Source organism: Platalea leucorodia (genome assembly GCF_965183815.1).
Source record: "Platalea leucorodia genome assembly, chromosome: 8".
NCBI lineage: Eukaryota > Metazoa > Chordata > Aves > Pelecaniformes > Threskiornithidae > Platalea > Platalea leucorodia.
In genome coordinates this window covers 9,891,506-9,910,905 of record NC_138830.1, presented here as the reverse complement: position 1 = coordinate 9,910,905, position 19,400 = coordinate 9,891,506, and the positions used below count along the sequence as shown (strand labels likewise).

The following is a 19,400-nucleotide window of genomic DNA, read 5'->3' as shown; positions in this document are numbered from 1 at the left end:
AGATAACGCTGTCATGTGAAAAGCAGCACACGATGCCCGGCATCACCCCAAAGGGCAGGGGAAGCTGGCGCACTCCAAGCCGCATCTTTCCAATGCCGAGATGCGCAATTAGAGGAGCGCAGTGGGTCAGAACATAGAAATCGTTTATCTGCCCGGGGCTACCCTGTGCGGGACAGACAGCGTTTCTCCCCCGCCTCCTTAGCAGTCCCTTCTCTCTGTCAGCCCTGCTCCTGCAGTTGTGTTCAGTGGTTTGCATATTTTACACCAGTAATTAAAAAACAAACAAACAAACAAAAACCCCAAACCTAAGCAGTGTAAATTTCCTTAATCTTTTTCATTGTAAAACCTAGGAGCACGTGTGAAGTTTGTGGGCTTGGCCTTCATCCCCCCAAACAAGCGGCAGCTGTAGAAATAACATGATTTAAAAATTCACTGCTTAGTGGACAGCTGTACTATGAATTCCCTTAAATAGTTAATGCATTTTAATGTACTATATATTAAAGAGCAAGTAACACTTAAAGATTAAATGTGTTTCCCACTGCCGTTGCTGTGGATTAAGGACTTGCAGTATCTGATATTCAATCGTGTGCCTCAGCTTAAACAAACCTAACACAATTTAACAGCGTTCATACAAGGGATTTTGCCAACCTAGTTAAATCACTTTCTGACAGAACGAGGGCTCGTCTTTACAGGCGGGCGGGAGGAGGAGAGTCCGAGGGCGGCTGGGTGCTGCACGGGAGGACGTGGCTCCTGAAACACGCCATTCAACCGCAGCTGCCCCGCAGAACAGCGCTTTGCGAGTCATTAACAAACGTTTCCCAGGGCTGTCCATTAATAACTATTTCATTAATAGTTGTTGTTTGGGCTTTCAACATGGAAGAAGCCTGTTTTGTAAATCATCTCCTAATTTCCAGGTATAAAGGCAAAACATGGTTGTTGCATAAGGTGCCAAAGTAATAAACCTGGAGCATCCTGCTCCCTAAAAAAACAGGTTTTGGAGCTTTATCCTGTAGGAATTAGTAGTTAAGTCCCTCCACCTGCAAAACAAATGTAAGCCTAGTACAGCAAATATATTGTGCTGTCTGCTTATTTCTGCTTTGAAACCCATGTGTTATTTCCCAGGAATAGATCCTTGAGAGATGCTGTCTGAGATGCTCGGCTCTTTGAAAGAGTTAAGCCAGTGGCAAGAGCTTAAAATGCTTCAGATGAGGGGGACCTTGGGGGCTGCTGCCGAGGGAGGAGCGTGAGGGTCAGCGCTGCCCCACTGCTCCCTCGGCAAGAAGCCTTCCCCATGGATGCTGCCCCTCCAGCCAGCCCACGGTGCAGAAGTTTGACAGCGGTTACAAAAGGGAGCCCTGGCACTCGTACAGCTTCTCCTCTCGCCAGCGTGCAGGGCTGTACCGCTGCCCCCACTGCTGCTGGCAAGGGCCATCACCCAGCACTGGTCCTGCTTGGTCCTGCCAGCTTTTGCCTTCCCACCCCGCTTCAGGCTTCAGTGATGCCGATATAAATGACCAGGTCTGGAGAAACTGCATTTCATTAAACAGCAGCTCTTGCAGCGACCTCGGCGATGAAGCCATGCAGGCAAAGACACCTCCTCCCAGTCCCTGGCAGCGGGGCTGTGCCTCCTCTGCCAACACACCAGCTCTGGGTTAGCTGGTACATGCTACGGTGCTGGGAGGGGTATGAAATGGGCTGAGTAATTTCTGTAAAGCTGTTCTGTTAACTCATGCAGCATCCTGTAGGATAAGATGGTGAACCTTTGTGCCTTGACACCAGCCTTCTGACAGCAGTAGAGGGAGATACTGGTAGAAGGGCGGAAAGAAATAACAAGAAATCCTGAACATAATTCCTGATAGTGTTGACTACAGCATCCCTTTGCCATGGTTTCCAGGCTGCTTTTACCTGCAGGTTGCACCTCCAGCACACCCTGGAAGCCCGGGCAGTTAAGGGATGCAGCTCCTGAGAAACAGGCCGCTTTGCAAGCTTAGGTCTTGTGCACTGTACCCTGCGAGTAGGCAGCCCTCTTGCACCATGTGTGGAAAGCAGCTTAAACAAGCAGAAAGGAAGCCAGACAGTGCTTCCGCTGCAGCGGTGCCCGTGCTGCTGCTCCCCAGCTGCCACCCACGCACTCCTCCTGGCCTGTGCCATACCCGCCACGGGCAGCCGGCTCCTGCCGAGGCACTGCCCCGGGTTGGGAGCCGCTCTGCGGTTTTACAAAGCTGGTAGTGACTGGTGAAGCCGAGGGGGATAGCACTTCCCTCCCTGGGTTGAGCAAGGGCCATTTCTAGCAAATTCTGCAGCGCGCGGCAAGCTCTCGCTCTGCAGGGCTTTGGGCGGAAGGGCTCTTGCTCGTGCAGGAAGCCCAGAGATGGCGGCAGCTGCAGCAGAAACAACAAAAATGGTTCTAAATGTCTCTGGCCGGTGAGGCCAGCTGTGCTGTGGGCACTGCCAGCAGTGTGCCGGCAGCAGCAGCGGCGGTGCTGGCCGGGCAGCTGTTATCTGCGGCTCGCAGCAGGAAGGGAGCCCCAGGGGAACCGCCCCAACCATCGCCCCATTTCCAGGGACTGCGGGCGATGGCGCGGTTGGGCAGCCTGAGCCTGTCCCCCCGCCAGATGCCCATGGGCAGATTAACGGGTCGCAGCGGAGACGTCTTCAACCGGTGCATTTCAGAATGCGCATTTGTGCCCGAGACGCGAGCTTCCCCAGCAGCCAGCCGCGCTGCAACTCGAGATGTGGCTGCAATGCAAAAGCACTTCCCCTTGCGTCTCTTTTTTTATTAACTGAAAGTAATTTTTGCTTCTTTAAGAAAATATATATGCAAACCACAGCCTGTCGCCATGGTTACTGCTGTATGCTACTGCGAATAGCTTATTTCACATCCTTAGACCTATAGGGTTTGGAAAGCGTAATTCTTCTGGCCTTTCACCGTTTCCCCTCTCGCTAGGCCACCATCCCACTGTTGCAAAAAAAGCATGTTGTAATTAGCCCCGCGCGCTGCCGGAGGAGGCGGTGGCTGCGCTGCCAGAGCGCTGCAGCACACGCCGACGCACCCCGCGCATCAAGCCCCCCAGGTAAGAATTACGCTTTTTACCCCACTTTGTGGCCCTTGCCGACTGTGCAAATTCGCAGCAGAACAGTGTACAGTTGTTTAGTGGGTTACAGTAAGTTGTTCAGAAAGCTAAATTGGTTTATAATGTCTGCATTTCATTGCGCCTACTTTGGCATATAGGTGTTGCTATCTTGAGATAAGTTAGGGAAGACTTAAATAATACGTTAAAGAAATGAGCACGAAATGTAAAATTTTGTTGTGCAAAGTTTACCTAACAAAACTCTGGAGTTCTTAAAAGTATTAAAAGTAGCAGCCAGATTCTAAAGCAGACCCTACTGGGGCTTGCTGGGGGCGCAGCGGGACCCCCGCGGTGTGGAGCTCCTCTGGGACCCTGAGCGAGCACCAGCCCACCCCCAGGAACATGTGGGACAAACCCAGCGCGGGAGCCGGCCGCCACAGCGCCGGCGGATGCATCGTTCTTTTGTCTTCTGCTTTACTATCATTTTGCTAGTTAATCTCCTGCAGTGCTTGCTCCGCTGGAAAAGTTGAGAGAAAGATTTTCATGTGCTTTCAAGAGCCCCATGAGTTTGTTTAACAGTTTATTCTGTACTGTTGGTGGAGACAGGGCAGGATGCTTGCGCTGAGGCACCACCGCCATAGTTGTGCTGCAATTCGGGTGTATTTCTCAATGGGGGCCAAGCGCTGCTCCCCCCCGCGGGGGTCCCCTCCAGCCATGGGCAAGGCGGGTGGGTGCCCGTCCCCGGAGCACCACTCCCCGGCCCCATTCCAGCTCCCCAGGACTCGTTGGTAAAGCCCACAAGAAATTAAAGTGACATTAATCCCCTGAGAGTGAACCCTCAGCTTCCTGCAATGAAATACGGTGCTGCCGGTGAACGTCCCGCCAGTTTTCCGTGATTAAATACTATGTTGGATCGCAGGCAGGGTCCACCCGGGCTGAGCATCCGCGCTGCTCCCCATAGAGGTTAAAGTGGACCCTGGCACTGCCAGCTGGGCTCCAGCACGAACTGAAGAGCAATAAAGAAATCATCTTTACAGAGAACGCAAAGGATGTAGCATATATCATAATTATTCGCTGTGAAATTAACAGTGTGGATTTTGCTCATTTATATGCTTGTAGACTAGTAGAGATTTTAAATACTTTATTACTTTTAACAAAAATATTGTCATTGGCAGTTGCAGGAGGCTTTAAAATAAAAGGACAATACAGTGAAAGGGCCAAGTCCGAAATTTGTACATTATCTTTACTAAAATGCGCATGCAGATAGTATCATTAAAACAGAAAAAAAAAGTTTTAGCACTGTAGTGTGAAAGCGATGGCCTCCGTGTTGCCGTGAAGCAGAAGCGGAAGTTCGTTACTGGAGAAGTTGCACTGTGTTAGAAGAGATGCAACGATTGCTTGCTTTATTGGCAAGACTGAAATTTAATGTCCGACCTTTTCGGGGAACTTGAGTTTCAGGAGTGTCGAACAAATAACAGCCTAAGGCATCGAATAGCTTGTCCAGGACCGTAATTTTGTTTAGTCTGCATTTGCAGTAACTTGTGTATCTGCCTTTAATAGAGACCAGGAAAAAAAAAAAAAAAAAGGAAAATTAGAGTACAAGGTTTATTTTGTGACTATTGTATTCCAGCTATTTGGTATGACAAAATGAAGCCACAAGACATATTTCAAGCTAGATGGATTTGCACTGTGATTTTTATTTATCTGTTTAACAGACAGGGGTATGGCAGCACCCCGTACCCCTTGTGGGTGGGAGTTCTGCAGTCGATCTGCAGCGAAGAGCAGCTTGGTGCTGCTGTAGTCACTGTGCGGATCGGGGGGCAGGCTGCTAAGGAGACTGCGGATCTCTTAGTGGAGTTATCCTTTAAGTGCTATGTTACTGTAAATATTAAGGAGAGAAGCTTTGCTTTCGGGTGCACGGCGGGAAGTGCCTGTGCAGCTGAACAAACCGTTCCGCGCCCGTTCCTGCCCAGGGGTACCGTGGGCACCGGCGCAGTGCAGCACAGGCGGGGAGGGCGCTGGGGCACCGGGCACCTGGGAGGGCTGACGCTTCGTCCAGGCCGCACTCACCCAGCGCCAGCTACGCAGCTGGCTGGAGTCCAGGGACTTTTTCAGCTAGTTCTGAATTAAATTAGGTTCTTCACTGACTTTTTCTTTTGTTCTTCTTCTTCAGCAAAAGATTCCTGTTCAATTTACAATCTTACTCAAGCAGGAGCTGGGGTTTGAAGTAAAGCACTGGTGCAAGCCGAGCTGGAGGGTTTGGTCCTCGCTGGCCGTGTGTGCATCAGTTTGCACACCTCCAGTCACATACGCCTGCCTGTCTATAGGTACCAGGCCTCTATAGGGACCCTGAGGCTGCATGGGGAGGCAGCAGGCAGCAGACTGCCAGGGTGGCTGCTTTTATGGAGTAATGATTGAAAAACGGTTGCTGAGCTGGCGCTTAAAGTAGCCATGGTTCGTGCATCACAGGTTACCTTCTCCTGCCCATACTGAATGTCTTAAGAAACTGATCTCTGAGGGAGGGCTAGAAATCATGGCTAAGTCATCCATAACACAAGTTTCTCAATTCTGCAGACTTAAGTCATCTTTCAGAGTATTTATCGTTTGCAATGCCAAAGAGAAAATGTAAATACATTTTCACCTTGTGTCCCTAATGCCATGCCTGTTAGAGGATGACCTGTCACTCAGAGTTTTCACTTTAAACTTTACCCTTCAGATCATTCTGAAGTAGGAACTGAAGTGGGAAGTGCTTTTATTCCGCTTGAGGCGTAGTGATGAAGAGGATGCCAACAGCCATCTTCACACATGGCACCCAGGACACGTTGGTGTCCCACTGCTGTGCTTGCAGGGCTTCTGCCGGCCCGGGCTGGATCATTGTTGGCCCTGCCGCCTTCCTCACTGGGTTTTGGAGGGAAGAGCAGGCAACCATTGCACAATTTTCAGAGGTCAGACTCTTGCTTCACTTGCGCGAGGGCTGCGTTAGCTCAGCCAAGAGAGTTCCTCTTTTTTGCTCCAGTTGTAATAACACTTAATGACTCTAAAACATAAAATGTCTCTCAAAATACTTTCTCTGTACAGAACGTGTTTCTTTTTTCCCTTGTCTCCTAATTTATGTCTTTTTGTTTGAATGACATATGAAGCTAAGTGTACAATGACATATTTCTTTATCTTTCTCTGCTGGAAGATAATCAGTCCATTGTCTTGTTTGGTATCCCAGATGGTAGTTACCATGATCAGATGATAATCTGGGAGACCCCTGGATCTGTGATTTCCTTACGGTTTCCTCTTTACCATGCCCTGCCTGGACATCTTGTTACTGCAGAGCTTGTGCTTGGCATCTGTGCTCGAGGGTTTAACCCCCTGTAACTTGTATAAACCTACGTGAAATAGAATACAGTCACTTTATAGGATATAGTGAGAAATGACACCACAGGGCATAAACCCAACGATAAGGCAAACAACTGGCCCCGCACCTTGTCAAAGCAGGGACATGTCTGAGCAGGGCTCCCAGCAGGAGCCAGCACCAGAAGAAAGGCCGGGCGGTGGCGGTGGCAGCTCCCCGGCAGGGCTGGCAGGGGAGGCTGGCAGGGCTGCTGCCATCGCAGGCAGCAAGTACCAAACCCAGCAGGCAAGTTGCTGTGTGCTGTCACGTGAAAATGGACTTGATGGGAAAATGAAACTAAATAAACCTAATTACCAATGCAACCAAGTAACGGCTGTGGAGCTAGGCCCTTTAAAAAGAGGGGTGGAGGGGGCTGGGTAGGGAGCTGCCATTCCAGCTGTGAGCATCTCGGTGTCCACGTACCCACCCTGCTGCCGCTGCCGAGGCAGGACAAGGAGGCACAGTTTAGACACCAGTTATTTTTTAAAGCTAGCTCTGTGTACAGAAAAGATCATTTGTGCAGACACTGGCCTACCGAAGCTATTTAAGAGAAATCTGGGCAGTGAGGAGTTTGTACAGAAAACTTTGTGACCGGAACAACTGCTTTGAAAATGCCCAGCGTACTGATGTAAGCATATAGAAAGGAAACAGCCTCACGTATTTCTTTGTGATAGAACAGAAACAGGAAGAGCGACAAATGATCCATTACAATATTCGTTCCCAGAGACTATCAAGGCGTGTGCAACCAATGCTGATCTTATCTGAGTGGTACATCTGTACCGCTGCTGCTTTATATAATGACAGGCAAAGTCACGTATGTCAGGCAAATAGAAAAATACAACGGGATACCAATTGTCGTGAATTTTTTAGTGATCTGGATTAAACTTCTTCGAAACACAAGTGTAAATTCATGGCATATTTTCCTGAAAGAAAAAGGAATGTTTCTTTATGTCCTTTCAGTCTCCAGTTTCTATAAAAGAGCTAAAAAAGATAAACAGAAAAATATCAGAAAGCTCTCCCAGTCAATGACGTGCCTTGGCTTCCTCAGGCACTCGGCACTCCAGGACGCTCCCCGAGGCTGCTCGGGCTGGGCAGCTCCCAGGGAGGGACATTCAAGGCATCCCATTTCTCGCTGTGGGTTCAGAAGTGCTGCGTGGTCTGTTGCAGGGTGTGATTAGAGCACACAAAAAGAAAAGTTAATTATATTCATGTCAGGCTGTATAATAGAACAAAAAGCCTTAAGAAGGAAACAGCTGGAGTTCAGATCTCTTGAGCAGGTAATATGATTTGTCTCCCAAAGAAAAGTGAGGAATTAGTCATTAAAGCTGAAAAGCACGTTATCACATCATTTCACAAAACAGAATTCTTTGCTTAGTTCAGCCCCGAGTACAGATCAGGGAAAAAGGCAAATTTAAAGGCAAATTTCTTCTAGTCTCCAAGCCTAATAAATTTCAAAGCAAACACCAAAGAGGTTTGGCTTATTCTATTACGGATTGAAGGATGCGGCGGATGTAATTCTGGGCGATCATTTGAACTTTCAGAAGCTCAGTATCTATAAATGAATAAAAGTAGCATTCAGTTGCAGTGGAGATGCCCCTTTAGTACTGATTTTTTTCATTTGTAAGGTAAAAATAAACGTGTTTTGGAACAACTGAGTATGGGTAGCAGGTGATGCTCAGAATTATAAAGACAAATTACAAGATTTGGGGGGAAAAGACAAGCACGAGAGGGAGAAGATGGAAAGGCAAAGTTCTAGCAGAACTATAACCCCCAGTCTGTTTGGTAGAAAAAATAAAGTTGAAACAAAGTGCCTGTGTTGACAGAGATGCTTAACACAAGCAAGTTACACTCCTGATACTGGAGATGATAGATAAAGCCTTTGTCTTTTTCCTTGTCTTCCCTGATGTCGATGTACCTTGTAGTTTCCTTGTAATCTGCTGTTGACTGGGAACGAACACCAGCCTCACAGTTTAAAAAAATACATGGCATGGGAGTCCCAGCCTGCGGAAACAGAGGCAGGCTGAAATTAAACCACGTCTGAAAATGGGAGCCTGCTCAGGGGGGAGGGAGGCCTTGTGTTTATTTTCTGGCAACAGGGCACCACTGCACGACTGCTGCTTGTCACAGCATCCAGCCCCAGGTGTTGCTGTGGCCACCGTGCGCTTCCAGTTGAGAGAATCCAGTGCAGTAGTAGCACTGAAAATAGTAAAGAATAGAAGGATCAGAATTCAGAATAAAGTCACCAAGGAGCATAAGGTGTAAAGGACAGAGGCGTTCGGAGCATCTTGTATTTCCACACAAAAGGAGGTGAGCAGGAGGAGAGACATGGGACATGCCAAGCAGCACGTGCACCAGAGCATTAAATCAGCCCCTTTGGTGCAGTGCCTGTGCTGGGCTGGGGCACTGGCCTGAGCTGTTAGGGAGTTAGAAGGGAGATCAGACCAAATTTGAAAACTTAACCATGGAAAAACCTTCTATAGTTTTTTGTGTTTTAATTTCTGAAATGTGTGGTACACAACTCCTTGCAGCAGCCCTTGAACCTCTCCTCTCGCTGTGCCTGCCCCCATGCTGCAGTCCCTGCCAGTGAAGGAACGATGCTTAACAACTACAGGACTTCAGAAAAAATTGCCTCCTTATAGACATTATGATGTCTTTTTGGCATGGTGTAGATTACACTGGCAGCAGAACTCCTTTATAGGATTCACACTCTTGGTGAACACTTGTTTATCTGATGGCTCTTAATTTTCACAACCAAAGTGAGGAGAAAGCTCTATGAAGGTGGAGCTGCGAGCATTTGACATGCCCATTTGGTAATGCTTTCCAAACCTACAAGCGGTTGAAGCCTCTGTGGAAGCTCCCTGCGGTAACAGTCATTCCTGCGGGGAGGCAGGAGTGCAGCGCTGGCAGCCAGCAGCCGTGGGCAACCGCGCTGGTCATTGGGCAACCTGCCGCCGAGATACCTACAGGCTGGGGGCCGGGCATCGGCCTGGGCTTCGGCACCCACGGGAGCTGCTCAGGCAGAGCCTTCGCCGAGGGGGAAGCAGGGATTTCCTTGTCTTGACTAATTGGCCTACCGTTACATTTAGCAACAGGGACCAGGGAGGAACAGAAACTGTTCACCACTGGCCGTAAGGTAACAGTTCTCTGAATTGTTCCTTATGGAAGAAAACAGAAATTGAAATTAAAAGTTTAACGGAAAACAGAATAATTGAGGTTTTTTGAAAATGTATGTGTATATGCATTGAAACGTACTCAGACTTATCAATAAACAGTTGCATCATATGGTATAATACTTTGAAAAAAAAATACTAAGCAAAATGTCTCCTGGAATCATTGCAAATATTTGTAGGGTTTGGGTGTCAGTTTGGCTAAGACACGACTGCTGCCTAGATATCAAAAGACAGAGAATCCTGCTACTGATTTTTATTAAAATAGTAAAATATAGAGAAATGAAAAACATGGTTTTCAAAGACACAGGAATCTTTTATGGCAAATGGAAAAAAAAAAAAAAAGAATTAACAATGTAAGAGGTATATCGTGAGCCTCGGGGATGGAACAGACTGCACACTTTAAAAGAGAAGTATAGATCAAAAAGAGTAAACCTCAGCAGGGTCAGAGGAGGAAAGAGCTAGAAGAGGGACCACAAAAGGTCACTTAATCCATTCCCTTGCCCCAGGCAGGATGGAGTGTACCTGAATCACTCCTTGAGATGAGTGTCTAACCTTGATTTAGTACCCTTGTCCGTTCTTTTTTCCCCTCTAAGTCCAGCCCGAATCTCTCTCGCTGCAGTTTAAGCCCATCTTCTTGTCCTCACCACCATAAATACAGAGACAAGATTGTTCCCTGCTCTTTATAGTGTCCTTAAATCTTGGAAGATCATTGCTGTGCTTCCTCCAGTCTTGGCGTTGGCAGGCTGTTTCCAGTTCTTTCCATCGTTTCATCCCCACCGCTGTCTGGAGCTCCCATCCCGCTTTCTGCATCCCAGTGGGCTGATGCCAGTGCGACCGGACCCTGCGTGTCCCCCGGCCTGGCAGCCTGCCTGCCTCTCTGCGTATTTAGCTGTATGTCCTTCTCTTTTTCTGTCCCTTAGGTTAGTGCCACGTTGTTTTGTTGAGATTCCTTCACGCGTGGCCCTAGATGGGAGCGTCCCAGCAAGGGACACATTTATGTTGTGTCTGACTATATTATGGTAGCTCCTTTTTCTGCACTGCTCCCGTCGGCGTCAGCGGTGTGGCGGGACCGACACCTGCCCGTGCAACACTCGGCAGAGCAGAACTGTCGCCTTGGCGATGGCCCTGTTGGTCTCGACGGGACAGGGTCTCTTTGGAGCCCGGGGAGGCTCAGAGCAGCGCCCGGCCGTCGCGGTGGCTGCCAGCCACCTGCTCTGGCCAGCGTGCGTGCTGGGTGCCGTGCGTGCTGGGTGCCCCGGGGCCAGCAGGGATGCCCCTGCCCAGGGCACGGGGACCCCGGCGGCAGCCGTCACCCTTCGGGCTGGCCTTGTTCCGACCAAGCGGGCAAAAATCAGCAGTTTGCAACGCACTTTGTTTGCCAAGACGGAGTGGGGAACGGGCCGAAAGCACGGTCTTTTTGCCTGCTCTGGAAAGAAGAGCAGTACTATTGCCTCATTAGAGGAAAAGCATTTGGGGGGGGTCTGGAAAAAGCGGTATTATAACGGGTAGCGCAGCGTGAGGCCAGCTGTGGTGACGACCCCGCGGCGGCAGGCCGGGCGGCCAGCGGCGGTGCCGGCAGAGCTGTTTTGCCGGAGACATTTTCCACTCGCTTCCCTCCCCCCGCTTTTCTTCTTTTTTTTTTTTTTTTTTTTTTTTTCTTCTCCTTTCCTCCGAAACCGGAGGCGGCGGCGGCGGGGCCGGGCACGTGTGCTGGGGCTCGGGCACCGTGACTCATGAGGCGCCGGGCCGCTCCGCCGCGGCGAGGATGAAGGAGGCGAGTCCCCGGGGGAGGGCAGCCCGCGACGCCTCCGCTCTTCACCTTTTCCTCGGTTTTGTCTCGCCCGGATCCCGGAGGCTGCGCCTGGCTTAGGTGAGCGCGGCCGGGCCGGGCCGGGGCCGGGCCCGGGCTCCCCGCGGGGCCGGGGCCGGGGCCGGGTCTCCCCGCGGGGCCGTGGCGGGGCCCGGGGCTGCCCGCGGGGCCGCGGCGGGGGCGCGCTTCCGGGCGGGGCGGGGGCGGCGGCGGAAGCCGGGGCCGGCGCGGGGAGCCCGGGCCGCTGCCGCCGCTTCCCGCCCGCCGCGCCGGCGGCGCTGTCAGCATGCGCCCCTGACTGGGCCGGGCCGCCGCGGCCGCCACCGCCGTGCCCGGGCAGGGCCGCCGCCCGCCCGCCCCGCGAGCATGCCAGAGGTGAGTGCCGGCGGGGGCGGCTGCAGGTGCCCGGGGGCGCCGCTACCCCCGGCCCGGCCCGGCCCGGCCCAGCGGCCTCCCCCGGCGCGGCGGCTGCGGCGGGCCCCGCGGGCGGCGGGCCTGCCAGGGGCGGCGGCGCCGGGGGAAGGCGGGGTTCTCCGCTCCGCTCGCCGGGCTGCGCGGGCCGGCGGGAGCCGGGCCGGGGCAGGGGGCAGCCGCCGTCCGCCGCCGGGGGGGGCCGGGAGCGGGGCCCCGGGGCGCGGCCGCGCCTGCCCGGGCGCCCCTGCCTGGCGCTGGCGCCGGCGGAGGTGTTGCAGCCCGGCTGTGGAAGCTCGCCACGCGTGACCCGTCCCGGGTGCCGGGAGCCCTTCCCGGCCGCGGCCCCGCTGCCGTGCGGGGCAGGTGTGGGGGGCGAGCGGCGTCTCCCGGGGCGCTCGGGGGAGGAACGGCCCCGAGGGCGGCGGCGGAGCTGGGCGGGAGGCCCGGGCCGAGCCGGGCCGGGCCGGGGGTGCCCGAGGGCCGAGGCGGTGTGAAGCGGGCGGGTGCCGCGGCGGGCCGCCGTGCTGGGGCTGCCCCCCCGGCTGTGCCGCGCCTCTGTCCTGGAAACGCGGGTGCTGGAAAAAAGCACCATTATTGAGGTTAGATTTTTAAAGAAGACGGTAACTTCAAAGGGACGTCACCAGCCTGGGTGCGCGCACATCGCGGTGCTGAGCTAAATCCCACCTGGGTACGTACTGGCTGTACTGCCTGTCCCTTCGGGAGTTTCCGGATTAACTGGGTGGAAATAGAGCTTTTTTTTTTTCTTTTTTTTTTTTTTACTTTTTAGAGAAAGCTTTTGAATTCAGAACTTTGTTTTGCATCTAGTTACTGCAAACAAATCAGTTTGTTAAGATGTTAGTATAGTGGAAGAGAAAAATGCAGGGATGTCGTCTGTATGAAATGGTTATTTTAGAAAAATATATAATTATTTCCTTGAGAAAGAAATTATTTCCTTTGGTGATTTTTTGAGGGGGGGAATATATGCTGCCAAACATATGGCAGTAGCAGAAGGACACAGGTGACAAAGAAGTAGAGATAGCGAAACTGCATGAGAGCAGGTTTAACAACGAGACGTAACGGATAGGAGAGAGGTATGTAAATAATGAATAATAACATTGAACAAATAGCTGGACTGTATCTGCTTTAGCACTACAGAAAAAAAGGTTCTAATGAAACGACAACATGTTCCAAAGTGACAACAAGGAAATAATTTGCGTAACGAATAATTAACCGATGGTACTTATTACTGCAGGGGAAGTTTGAGGGTGAGAGCCTGAGGTCGGTGATGGATCGCAGGCTGCCGCTGGGGCGTGCGGGCTCTGTCTGCTTTTGTTTGGTGCTTACCCTTGCCAGACCTGCTGACATGTAACAATATTATGACAGTTTAAAGTAGATAAAAGAGAGAGAAATTAAAGGCTTGGCATCACCGGTTTCACTGAAATGGGTGACCAGACTGCTGTACGTGGAAGGCTGGGACGTACCAGCGCAGAAACCCAAGGTGTCGGGAGTCTCTCCGCTTGCAGGGCGGTGCGGGCTGAGCCGGGAGTGCTGCCTGTGAGGTCTTCTGCAGAGCGGAGCACCCCGGTGGTCCGTCTGGAGGGGACGGGGATGCTGGGTGTACGCTGAGCTGCGCTCTGTGGTCGCGGCGTGTGCTTTTGCAATTTAAATTTTGTGAGGCCTATGTCTCTCTGCTTTCCTCAGCTCCTGTCGGATCAGGTGTAAACTAGAACATTGTAAAGTGGAATTGGACTTCCCTGGATTTAAAGGCTGAGCTTTTTGAGCTGCAAAACTTCTTTAGGCTTAGTTGAAACAAAAGATGTTTAAATAGAAGAGTGATGGTGATGACTGAACATTCTAAGTTTTATAACTCCAGACTTGATAAAATTTTGAAAACTTATTACCCTGTGTGTTGTATGCATGAATTAATGGTAATTGTGGAGCCTGCCTAGTTTACATGACACCTAAAAGTACAGGATTGTGCACTTGTTATTTACTCGGGCTACTGAGGAAAGATATGCAGGCAACAGATTTCTTTGTCTAGTACGTGAGAGGGAAAGTGACAGGGCATATTTATTGTCCCATTTCCTTAAAGCCATCATTGGATTAAATTTATTTTGAATGGGCAGGCAAGGGTCTGAGTCCAAGGATGCTTAGTTGTACTATGAGGCAGTTGAATCAATGGGCAAAATTTGGGCATTATGTGAGCAATTTGTAATTTGCTTGAATCGGGAAGCAGTGTCAGAACTGTCCTGTGAAAACTCCCCTCAGCTGCAGCGGAGGGTATGGTTTCCATACATCCACTGCACAGTGCCGGCATTCCCTGCGGTGGGAACAGCCTGGCTTTGTGATTTCTTTTCATTTACCCACAAAATCCTCCTTTATGCTCGCTGTCTCAGGAGCGTTGTGAAGCACAGCTGTGCCACGTGCTGGATCGGCACGAGCTTCATGTTTTTCTGGGCTGGAAGCTGTATTGCAAATGCGGGAAATCGCCAGTTCAGATGTATCCGACAACTGCCTGCAGCTTGGATCCTCCTGGGCAGTTGTCTGACCCACGTTCTTCACCCTCGTGGCAGAAGATGTTAAGAGTTTTAGATCTAGTAGATTAAGAAGGCAATGGGTAGTATCTATATTCAGAAGTATCAAAAAACCAGTTTAATTAGTGGAAGCAGAGATTTTTAATTTAAAATTTCTCTGGTGTAGTATTATCTAATTGTGGAAGTAATTATAATCATCATTCAGAGTAGTCTTTACTCAAAGGTTTTTCTGTAGGCAATCGGGGCCAGGAAGGTATTCTTTCACTGACTCGCTGCCGTCGGCATACAGCATTGTGAGAGCTTTCAGCCCAGTTCATCCTGGTGAGACTTAGGAGATCAGGAAAACATAATCCTAAGCAAGATACCTGAATGGGGGTTTAGTAGGATGCTGTGCAGGTTCCTGGAGTACCTCACCATCGCAGCGGCCACAGCACGGGCGCCTCGGAAGGGCTGGGGCTGCGGTCAGCGAGGGGCACGCAGCCCTCTGCTGCTGCCGGCGGTGGCATGCCTGGGGGGGACACGTAAAAATTTCAGGGTTTTTTGCTGATCTTACTTTAGACTGGAAATGCTCTTACTTCATTCTGCTTTGGGAAGTTCAACAATATAATCGGAAATAAATAAGTGTGAATCAAGCTGCTTCAAGCCTTAAAAATAGACATTCATTTTCAGTTACGGAGAAGGGTTAATTTTGTGTTGCATTACTCCACCTCTTGAATTCTACTACTTTGTTGCTTCACTAAGTCTCTGATGCTGTTCATCATTTTCTAGTATTGCTAGATAATAATTACTGAGTTTATCTATATTCTGCTTCTTATAGTGAGGCCAAGGATTGAATAAACTAACATTTTTAGACACCTCTGTGACAAATACCACACGGTGACAAGCATTTGAAAGTAGCAGGTGCCGCTGTTGCTTTCTTTTGAAACCTGTTTTGCATGGAGGTTTCTGGTGCTTGTCCAGTTTGCATGTCTCAGGAGCACTGAAAATGCTACTTTCCAAAATTTCATAAACACGGAAGACAGTATTGAAAAGACTCTGTGATGCCGTTCACTGCAGTATGTCCTCCAAGGGATTTTTAGAGGACTGGTAAATGTACTTGGTCTGTGGCCTTTGCACTATGTCCGAGCTGCAGCGCTTTGCATCCCTGCATCAGGTGCAGATCTGACTTCCCTGAACTTAGAGCCCATGTATATTGGAAACCTGGAAAACAAATTTGAAGTACAGGAGATGGTGATGCATCACACCACACAGCTGAAACAAACATTAAACAGTCAAAAGGGTGTTGCTCCCCAGAGCCATTATTTTGGTTGCCCAGAGGAGACAGACCATTAAAGCTGCATGGTCTTTACCATATTGTCCAGGACGGGTTACGTGGCCACAGTAAAGGTTCTTAACGTGTGGTGTAGATGAAGATCTTGTGGCCAGCTCAGATTAAAACATATGCTTTCCTCTCTGTTTTTATTTCCTTTAAGTACTTGTTTTATTCTGCTCCTTCAGATTTAATGCAGAGGTGGTAACGGCACAGGAATGCCTGTAATTAGGAGGATGAGCCTTAGCACCTCTTGATGTCCAGAATAGAGGATGATTGCTACTTAGGAACCGCGTATATAAACTGCAACCATCGTTTTTCTAACAGCGCTAACCCTGAGGAAGTCGCACGTGTTGGGTTATAAAAGATGCCTTGCAGTAGCTATTCATTACCTTCAAAGGCTTAATATGTGTTTTCCTTTGCCTTATGTGCACTTTAAATGCAAATGCTATGAAGAGGTGATTTTGCTGTTAACAAACACCAGCTCATTAAGATAAAATGGCAAAAAAAGTTCTGTTCCCTTTTGTTGTCATGTTTTTTATGATTTTTGTCCATGCTGAGGATGACTTCTGTAACTATGAATATAAAAAAAATCCTGCAACTGCTCCTGTCCAGAAGGAATTTTACTGTGGTTGTATTTTGTGTATTTTTATGACAATCTTCCAGTATGAGCAAGGAAGGACACTAATGTCAGCGATCGGGTGTTGCCTGAAATGATCTGGTTTTGTACTGTTGTTCGTTTGTAAGCAGTGGCAGGATAACCCTGCGCACAAACATGCAGGTGCTGCCAGAGGGCTTAGAGACCTGCCGGAGTGTGAGCAAAGCTCGGATGTGTAGATCCAGGATTTTGGTTAATGTGCTTTATACACCTAAGAGCTGTAAGGTGTGGAATCTGGCTGGGTTTGATCACGTCCCTCGGGACTCCTGTGTTCAAATCTGCCCTGCTATTTTCAGCCCCATGCAGGGCAGAGAGGTGGCAGAAGGACCCGGGGCAGACAGAGGCTCCAGGGCTTTCCTTTGCCTGCATATCTGGTGGTCTCCACTATTTGTGTTCCTTAGGGATTAGAGCAGTTGCCTATGATTATTATTATTTTTTTTTACTTTATTAACAATTATATATTGTAAACTTAGTTTTCCAAGTAATGCAGCAAAGTAAACAACATTTCCTTCCTACTACCCCATAATTATTTACTGAAAGGATAAACATGTGAATGGTTTTTCATTGCTATCCTCGGTGACATTTGGAGTCTGTTCTGCCATGAATATGTGCAATTGTAATTCCCATTAGTGTCAATGAGAGTTGAGAGCAAATAACAAGGAAAGAGAAGGGACCATTAAAACTGTATCACAGTTGTGATGAAACTTGAATACATCCCAAGATAAAAAAAATACACATTTAATATAAAAAGTTGAGAGGTGAAGGTTTTGCATATGGCATTTTATAATGGAGCGTGGTTCCTGGTAAGGATGTTCAGGCGAGCAGTCGATGTCACCCCTTCTCGTTCTACCTTCAGTAGTTTGTGCAGGGTGAGGGTCTTGGTCATTGCTTGGTTTGGAGAACAAAGCCAGTGACAAATGTTGTTTTACACTGTTATGTGCATTCAGAACCAGCAGTTAATTTTCCTGCTCTGAGGCTGATCTGCAATTTCTTCTGTAGCTTCAGTGGACGCAACAGGAGAGCAACAGCAGCAGCGCTGAGCTGGTGTAGGTCGACGCACGCGAGGCTGTCTGTGCCCATCGGACTGTTTGATGACTGTGTGAGGGTTTGATGTGTGCTGACCTCAGGATGAAATCCAGATATGTATCAGGAGAATTGCTTTTCCTCTGGGATCAGTTATTTTTTTAAAATGTCTGCTTACTGTCAGCTACTATCCTGTGAAATAGTCCATGTTTCGAATTATGTGCATATGATGCATTGTTATAAAAGAATATTTGTATCGAAAATATCTTTATTTTAGGTAGCTGGGAAAACTTTCTTTTACTGTACTATAAAGAAAAAAAGTCAAAGTTTGCAATAGATATAATTTGTCCTCGCTAAAGTCTAACTTAATTTCTCACTAAATGCAGCTTGAATTTTCAATGGGATAATTGCTATTTGGAATTAATTAGAAATAGCAGCAGCACTTTATAAGGTAAAAGTATACTTCTGTCACGAGGGTGCTAAGTAGTGCACTCAGAGTTCATTTTCATTTGAATCTACAGATTGCACAGGAAAACCAAGGAAGCCAGGATTGAGTAAACCCAAATTGGCCGTGAGTTTTGTGTAGCCAGATTATCATTTCCATGAGCCAAGTGTATAAGCAGCATTAACCCAGCGCGGGGCCACGGGCAGTGCTGCCCTCCCCACTGCTGCACAGCCCGCGGGCCAGCTCAGCCCCCCGCGTCTGTGTGTCCTTCCACCGCCCCGCTACCTCCTGGAGCTGCCGGTGGCTGCTGGCAAGAAGTCTCAGGGAGAAACAACTCCCAGCCCTTACTTGAGCACTGTCGGAAAGCGTGCAAGTGCCTGTGTTGCTCTTAGGACCTTATGTTTTTGGCAAATATGCCAAATATGTGTTTTCACAGAAAAATATTTTGGGACATAAATACCCAAGCTGTATATCCGTGGCTGAATCGGAATGAATTTCAGCACAATAGAAAGAAATAAGCGCTAGACAGGTTAAAATATGTCTAGTCATTTGACATTTTGAGAAATGAGCTTTCACATAGCCCTCCATTGCTAGCCCAGCTGTATTTGACTCATTTTATCAGTTCTTTGTTTGAATTTACCGGTGGCAGTTTAAATTTCTCCATATAGTCCACGTTTTCCTATTGGAAGCATACCTTGCTGTCTGCTGGTGAGGGAAGCTGCTGTTGTAAAAGGAATTTTTTTTTCCACTTACGTACTTGTCATTAATGTTACATTCGGAGTTGGTTCTTGCAGAAGTGCGTCAGTCTTGCTTGCAGTAGCACAGAAGAAAAATTAACAGAGCGCACACTGAATTTCCCCCTTATCTCACTATACCACATTTTATATATCTTGTAGTGAGATGTTTTGTTTCTACAGTTTCAGACTTCGTGTTTCAGAAGATTAATAGACTTAGCAGCCCTGTTTGCTAAGCTTAGCAATGATAACAATGTAATAAGTCATGAGACGGTTGCAGATCATCTGGCAAGGCAAAATATGCCTTGGGCTTGAACTCGGAGCAGGTATTTTTTGGAGAGAAAAGTAAACTGTTGAAAGTATTATAAATAACGTGTCCTGATTTGGGTGGCTCTAAGTTCAAGTTTGCTTGAAGAGCCTGCATGGGAAGCTCGGTTGACGGCATCTGCATTCACCCTCTATACAAATAGAGAGAAACAGCATTTATAATGGTATTTAATGCAGCAAGTACAAAGCACAGAATTGTTCCCCTGGCTGAGCTCTGGTGAAGATGCCAGCAGTGCAGGAGGAGCGGAGGGCAGCGCCGTGCCGGACCCCAGGCTCCCGCAGCCGTTGCTGCCCGCGCTGCCTGGAGCGGCTCCACACATTCCTGCTGCACTGCTGGCTCCCGTGCAACTGAGTCCGGCTGCAAGCAGTGAGTAAGGACTTGGGAACCCAGAGGATGTTTGGGCTCTGGGCCCAATCCTGCTTCCAGAGAAGTTAATGGGAATTTTTCCTTCTAAAAAAGGGAGAGCGATCAAGAGCTTGTCAGCTTGGTTCTGCAAGGCCCTCAGCGCTCTTCTCTTGGTAG

General features: G+C 49.1%; 1 protein-coding gene across 7 annotated transcripts in view; it reads left to right on the top strand.

The window, feature by feature from the left end:
• Positions 1-2,716: 2,716 nt before the first annotated feature.
• Positions 2,717-19,400, top strand: part of MBNL1 (muscleblind like splicing regulator 1) — a 112,025-nt gene continuing 95,341 nt past the window's right edge. The window contains exon 1 of one of the 7 annotated variants that reach the window (XM_082320627.1): positions 2,717-3,074. Coding sequence is in view for 1 of the 7 variants with exons in the window: in XM_082320614.1 (XP_082176740.1) it covers positions 11,800-11,808 (9 nt within the window). In the remaining 6 variants the exon portion in view is untranslated. Of the gene's footprint in view, positions 3,075-11,289; positions 11,494-11,661; positions 11,809-12,402; positions 12,536-19,400 lie in introns of those variants that run through there. The other 6 variants (XM_082320622.1, XM_082320626.1, XM_082320621.1 and 3 more) reach the window with 6 other exon arrangements.